The sequence below is a fragment of the Phascolarctos cinereus genome, unplaced genomic scaffold, assembly GCF_003287225.1.
Source record: "Phascolarctos cinereus isolate Bilbo 61053 unplaced genomic scaffold, phaCin_HiC Scaffold_726;HRSCAF=1367, whole genome shotgun sequence".
In the NCBI taxonomy this organism is placed as follows: domain Eukaryota; kingdom Metazoa; phylum Chordata; class Mammalia; order Diprotodontia; family Phascolarctidae; genus Phascolarctos; species Phascolarctos cinereus.
In genome coordinates, this window is record NW_027556098.1 from 393,431,755 (window position 1) to 393,438,836 (window position 7,082).

The window sequence follows — 7,082 nt, forward strand, 5'->3', positions numbered from 1 at the left end:
AAGGTAGAAGACACAAAGCCTGGGGTTTTCTGTGCTGGAGAAGTGTGCTTGTAGAATCTTGACTCTCTGACCTCTGGGCCAGGGCCAGTCTCTTGTAAGGTCACCAGAGCCAAAGGCTAAGATGTTCCTCTCTCTCTCTTTTAGTCGACTGAAGAAAGAAGGTGACAAGCAGTTATAAGAAGTTATTTATTTGTAACAGCAGAAACCCCAGGTTATGGGGGAAGAGATGGGATTTTTTACATACGACAGGAGCTGCAAAAGCAAAGAGAATTTCTTCTGAAGATTTCTTCATCTATTTAAAAAAAAACCACAACTGAAGACTTCCCAGCGTACTAGTGTTCATTGGTAGAGAGGACGCCTCCGGGCTGATTCAGGTCTCCCTGCATGACAGCCTCCTCAGGAGCTGAGTGAGTCCTGGACTAGGCGGAACGTTCAGAAATCTTGCCTGCAATCTTGGCGTTTGGTTTCATGTTTTCTTTTCCTTCCTCGATTTCACAGTAGGTGCTAGAATCCAGCTCACACCCATCACTGTGTGTGCAGAGACCGTTAGACATATCTTTAAACATAAGCAAAAAAAAGACGCCAGGATCACAGATAGGTGGTGGCATATGAGTTTGGAGCCCAAGAACTATAATAAAAATCTGCTTTTATTTTAATACATTGTAGGAAATCTTCATAATTTGACAGAGAGCTCAGTTCTGCAGCATGGCTTTTTAAGTCTGTAAATATAATAATTTTAAAACAGAAACAACCATTTTTTTCTTCCACAAACTACTATTCTGATATATTTTTTTCCAGCCACGTCACTAATCGTGAATTCCTACCAGCTATTGACAAGAGTTGATTTTTTAATAAAATATATATATATATATAAAATTATCCCTTTAATTAAAGGGGAAAGATGGGTGTTACTAATTTAAAATGGGCAAAAGCTTGGCATTTGATTTGCTGGCAGCAGTGAGCATCACAGGGTTTGCAGGGATTAACGTCACAAGCTGTTTCTCCATGTTTTTCCTTGATTGTCATTTCAGTTTGGTTTGGTTTTGGGAGTATGCTTGGCCAGTGGTGCAGACATCCGCTGAATGAACCTCTTCCCTTTGCAACAGGAATTCAGGAATTAAATCCACTTTAATTAACACCTTGGTGTTAATGGTTGTTTATACTCTTTCTCTGAGGGATAAGGTAGGGATGTGTGTGTGTGTGTGTGTGTGTGTGTGTGTGTGTGTGTGTGTACGCATGTGTAGCTGCACGCGCTCAAGAACTTAGCACACACATTTGACATGTTAAATGAACTAATTTTCCAGGACTTCCCTTTGAAGTTTCATAAACAGTGTGGGATTTGCTACCAAAAACGTGTGTGTGTGTGTGTGTGTGTGTGTGTGTGTGTGTGTGTACACGTATATATATATAAAACTCAAACAACTTAGGATTTGAAAGATAGGCTGTGTTTGAGTTCTTTTTTTAAGGTAGATTATACAATTAAGATGCCAACACATTGGAATTTTAAAAGGATAGCCCTAAATTGCCCCTCCCACATTCCTTGGAAACAGCCTTATTGCCATAGGTGCAGACTGTATCTGAGTGAGTCAGGACCGTGGGTTTAATAAGATGCACGAAGGTGGGCAGCGTTGCATTCTTGACTCAGGAGCAGCTGACCCTTGTGGGATAACCCAGGTCAGACTCGGAGAGCCTTTGCGGCTCATCTTTTATCTCTGGGCAATAAAGAGGTCAGGTGGCACGGCTTTTTGAAGCAAAGCTCTATAGGATCACCTCCCTCCATTTGCATCGTCTTGCTCATATAATGCACTTTCACTGAAGCCAAGGGTTGGGGAGGTCCAGGGGATGTCTGCATCTGCTGACCCTGTTTTCCACTGGTGCAAAACTTGTTCCGTTCTTTTTCTCTCAAACTCTTGAGGGCTATATCTCTGCCATTTAAACTGTTCTGTGTGGTGGTCGTGTCATAAGACTCTCTTGGACCATGGTGGATGAACTTGTAGCGAATCGTTCAGGCTTTTAAGAAACATACGGCATGTCAGTGCTCAGGCCACTATGACCGGCAGGAAGAAAAGCCAATGTTCTGACGCAGAAACCAGCGACACTCTTGGGCAGAGTTACTCTGTCCATTCAGTTCTGGATTAAAACCTGCATCAGGGGCGATTCCACCTTCTTTATACCCATGGGTTTATAGCCTGGATTTCAGTTGGGCTTCGTGGGTTGTTTCTGTTGAAAGAGTTTTCTGCTTTTCTTTTCTCTCATTCCATGCCTGCCTTAACCCTCAGCTGCTTAGTGGTAGATGTTCCTTGGCTAACTCATTCACATTCAAAAGTGACCAGTCAGGGACAGGGCCTTCGGGGGCTAATCTGATGATGCCATCAGAATATCTTGACCTTCTGCGCACGCATTTTCTCCTAAATTTTTAATGGAGCAAGTCCACCTCAAAATGAAGGGAGAATTAAGAACACTGGACTGCCACCTCTTCCATCCCTCACTTCTTGTGTCTTTTTTTCCTTTGGGATGGATGTAAGATGGTGACTGTTAAACTAATTCTGCTTTCTCCCCCTCCCCCCCCATCCTGTTATTTCCCATTCTCCCAAAGAAAAGAGAGTTCAGTGATTTTTAATTTTTTTTTAAGATGTCATGAGTTTCCTTTATCAGTTCAGCATTTTATTAATTGTGTGTTAGTCTCCGTGCCACCAGCATCCCAAGGTGAAACACTGAGATTTATTCGAATAAATTAGCTGATTAACTACAGTTTCTTGACTGTAGTTGGTGTGTTGGATGCCCTTTTCCAGTGACCCAGACACATGGTTTCCTTTGGGATTCATTCACCCTCTTTTCAGTTGAAGTTTCAGGTTTGTTTTTTTGTTTTGTGTTTCAAACGTATCTTGTTCAATGTTGTCAAGGTCGAGCTTCTTGTTTTGCGGCCTCACATGCAGTGTCCACTCTGATTTGCTACATTTATATATATCTGGAAGCTTAATGTACATATGAGTAGTTTGCCATGAGATAACACAGTGTAAACAGAGTAGAAACCCAGAAATCGTGACTTCTGTGTTCTCTCCATTTGAGTATTTTGTAATTTTTTTGAAATATTTGTGGACAAATAAAACCAAGCTACACTACAGAATCCCGGCCTTGGCCAGTGGAACGTGTCTCTTTACTTGGGGGTGTAAAGGTTGGGGAGGCCCTGAGATGACAAACAAGACGCTTCTTTCAGAGCCAGAGCCTGATTTTCATCGCCCTGCTCCTTGCTTTTGCCCTGCCTGCCTCCTCCATCTGCTAGGCATGGGAAAGGGGCCGTCTCCTTTAAGAGGCAAGGGAAGGGACAGCTGGCACCAGAGGAGCCAAGGCTCCAGGGGAAGGGAGAGCTTTGGGGTTCGTCCCTGGTACTTCCAGCAAAAGGAGGGTCGGCTCTCCGTGTGTCTAACATATTAGCCTGGTGACTGCGTTTATATGCATTTGATTATAGATGTTTGTGCTTACTTCTAGAGAACTTTATGAACTCGAAAAAGCTTTGAATCACTTTCAATATAAGTGCTTCGCTTGCAACACTCTGTATTTTATTTCATGCACTTAAAAACATTGTTCCGAGGAGTCCATGGAACTCCCCATGCTGCCAAAGAGGTCCACGACCCAGCAAAAGATGCAGAGCCCCTGATGAAGGGAGTTTTTCCCAGGACCCCCAAGCTAGGGAGAGATGTACATTGGGGGCATACAAAGTGAAGAGCAGAGCTGTCCTGGCAGGTAGATATGCTTGACTTCTGCCTTCCCCTTTTTTTCTCAAATAGAAGAAGAAAACAGCTACTGTAGTGTAGGGTTAGAAGCAGTTCCTGGTTCCATCTGTAACACCCCCACCCACCCACTCTGTTTCTTCTCTTCCCCTCCTCACTCTCCCTCTTCCCACTTCTCCTCCGCCTCTCTTTCAGACCACCCCCTGGCTCCCACTTAGCTTTGGTGTGGGCCCGTAGCTGAGAAAGAAGGGGATCTTCCCCAAGTAGAAACGGTCGGTCATCCATTAAACGTGTGAAAACCACCACAGGAGGGCAGCAGCGGCACACATCTGCCCTAGAGGAGGCAACAAGTGCCATGCCTACCTACAGGGGGCGTAGAGCCATTTGCTGCTGTTTTAAAGGCTGGTTCTCTCTCTGTCTTACTGAGGCTGGAAGTGCCGTGGCTGCTGACAGGTCCATCACACTGCCGATGGGCAAGGGGCTGTGTGTCCGCTCACTTTCCAGCCTGGATTGCTTCATCCCTCTTTAGGCAACCAGGTGGTCCCCACTTGCAGGGACTCACCATATTGATGCCAGACAGGCGCCCAGATGGCTCAGTCCATGGCTTCTTGGGATTCCCCAGGTCAGGAGGTACGCCAGCCTCCGCCTCCCTGGTAGCTCGGGTGACAGGTGTGTACCACCATGCCCAGCTTAGCCGTTGTACTAACTCCGGAGACAGTCTGTGTTAATTTTGCATAGGAGTAATTGTTAGGATGGTTTTCTTTATGTTGAGCCTAATTCTGCCCTCCTCCTCTACCCCAACAGAACCAGACTAATTCCTCTTGCCAAGGCATTTACCATCCCTGCACCTACCACCAAGCCAGATGTCCCCCTTCAGTCCTCAGTGGGCACACCGAATGCCCAAACCTGATGAACTTGTTAGTCACCATAGAATATCTTTTTTTTTTAATCAAAATACCATCATTTGATGAGACAAAACTGTTTCTGTGTTCTAACCAAGAGAGCTAAAGTAACCGACTTGGTTTTCCTAATCTGGATATGTAAATTTTGTTTGTCAGAAAAGACACTTTGCACTAGTCAATTGTAAGTCCTTTCAACAAACTGTTCTGTTTTTACAGTGTTTGTATACAAAAGCAATATAGTACAACCTACCTGTGTCTACTCTTGTAATTTGTATGTTGAAAAGGTACCCTTTTCTTCCTAACTTCATTTCTGTGTGTTTTTTTCTATGACTTCTAGCCCCCCAAATTGCTGTTTCAGGATTAAAGCATTTCTTTCTGCACAAGCTTGCTTTGCGCTAAATACAGTCCATGCCCCTTCCCCACCTTTTTATGCAGAAAAGCCAAGTTCCTCAGACTTAGGGGTGCCATAGTCCAAAGGACCTCTTGAGTGTGGATGTACCCAAAGGAACATTGTGCCAGCAATACATCTGTGAAGTCTTGAGCAAATCACTTATTCTCCCTAGGCCTTAGTTTGCCCGTCTGTAAAATGTAGAGGTTGGGCTAGATGCCTTCTAGGAGTGGCTTGAGACACAGATTGTGACCTGCCCAAGATCACCAGGCTAGTGTTGCAGCTGGGATCTGGACCTAGTACTCTAGGCTTATGTATGTGTTGATGTAAATTCCCCTCGAGTGCTAGGGCCTTTAAGAAAGCCTCTTATCACATACTGTCACTAAAGACGGAGTTTCACATCCTAGGTCTTGGCACTTTTCTCACAAATACCAGCACTTAAGCCCACTCAGGTTACTGCTGCTTTCTTTCTGCCAACACGCTGCTTGAACACTGATGTATTCAGACAATAACAGACCACATCAGTTTGTCAAGTACTAGAATTAAGGGGGTTTGGAGAAGACTTCCTGTAGAAAATGAGATCTTAGTTGAGACTTGAAGGAAGTAGGGAATCCAGAAGGCAAAGATGAGGAAAGAGAAAGTTCTAGGCATGGAGGATGGCAGAGTTGTAGTATTTGGTGTATGGAATAGCCAGGAAGCCCATTGTCATCAGATAGAAGAGTAGGGGTGGGGGCTAAATGTAAAAAAACAAAGAGTGGAAAGGTGGGGACTAGGTTATGTAGGGCTTTGAACTCCAAACGGAGGATTTTGTATTCAATCCTGGAGGTCATAGGGAGCCATTTACAGTTTATTTAGCAGGAGGAATGGTGACCTGATCACACCTATACTTTAGGAAAATCGCTTTTTTGCCTGAATGGAAGATGGATTGGAGTGGGGAGAGATTTGAGGCAGGCAGACCCCCCCAGCAGCTAGTCCAGGTGTGAGGTGATGAAGGCCTGTTGCAGAGTGGTGGCAGGGTCAGAGGAGAGAAGGGTCTGCCTTCAGGAAGTGTTACCAAAATGGAATCAATAGGCCTTGGCACCAGATTATGGGGGGGGGGGGCAAGAGCTAGGAGGAGCCAAGGATGACACCTACATTGTGAACCTGAGGGACTGGGAGGATGGTGTTTGCCCTCTGTGGTAATAAGGAAATTAGGACTGGGGGGGAGGGCTTGAGGGGAAAGATAGTGAGTCCAGTTTTGAACATGTTGAGTTTAAGATGTGAGATTAGAGGTCAGCAGAGAAGTTGGTGTAGGATGGGCTGACTTGAGAAGCATAGAGCTGGTAATTAAACCCGTGGGAGCTCATAATGAGGTCACTAAGTAAAAGTAGGATAGAGGAAGAACAGAAGAGAGCCCCAGACAGAGCCACGTGTAGTGGGTACGCTCTGGAAGAGGCTCCAGCAAGACACAGAGTAGGAGCAAATGGGAGAGAGTGGTGACCTGAAAACCTAGAGAGAAGAGAGTATCGAGGAGGACAGAGATCAGTGTCAAAGGGTGCAGAGAGGTCAGACTCCTGACAATGAGGATTGAGAAAAGGCCATTGGATTTGGCACCTAAGAGATCAGTATCTTTGGAGAGAACAATTTCAGTAGAATGATAAGGTTGGAAGCTGGATTGCAAGGGGTTGAGAAGAGAAAGTGGAGGCACCTGTTGTAGACAGCCTTTTTGAGGAGTGTAGCTACAAAGGGCAGAAGAAAAATAGGACGATAATTAACGGTATGGAAGGATCAAGTTAAAGTTTTTTTCAGGATGGGGAAGAAGACATGAGTATATTTGCAGGCAGGAAGGAAAGAAGGGGCCAGTTGACAGCAATTGAAGATGTGAGAGAGTGGGGATGACAGAGGAGGCAGTCTGTTAGAGGAGATGCAATGGAATGGTGTCATTTGTGCAGGTAGAGAGGGGTTAGCCTTGGTAAGGAGTAAGGTCACCTCTTCATGTGAAACAGTGGTATGTGAGTGATACAGGATGAGGAAGAAGAAAGGAGAGGGACTTCACCACACCTGAAGAGGATAAAGCTTTTG

The 7,082-nt window shown here is 45.0% G+C and overlaps 1 protein-coding gene across 6 annotated transcripts in view; it reads left to right on the forward strand.

The window, feature by feature from the left end:
* The window catches only part of RERE (arginine-glutamic acid dipeptide repeats), a 564,089-nt gene extending 560,962 nt beyond the window's left edge, over positions 1-3,127 (forward strand). For all 6 annotated transcript variants that reach the window (XM_020974543.2, XM_078145698.1, XM_078145699.1 and 3 more), the window contains one exon: positions 145-3,127. In XM_020974543.2, the coding sequence (XP_020830202.1) occupies positions 145-178 (34 nt within the window). In that variant the 3' untranslated portion in view covers positions 179-3,127. The remainder of the gene's footprint in view (positions 1-144) is intronic.
* Positions 3,128-7,082: the final 3,955 nt, after the last annotated feature.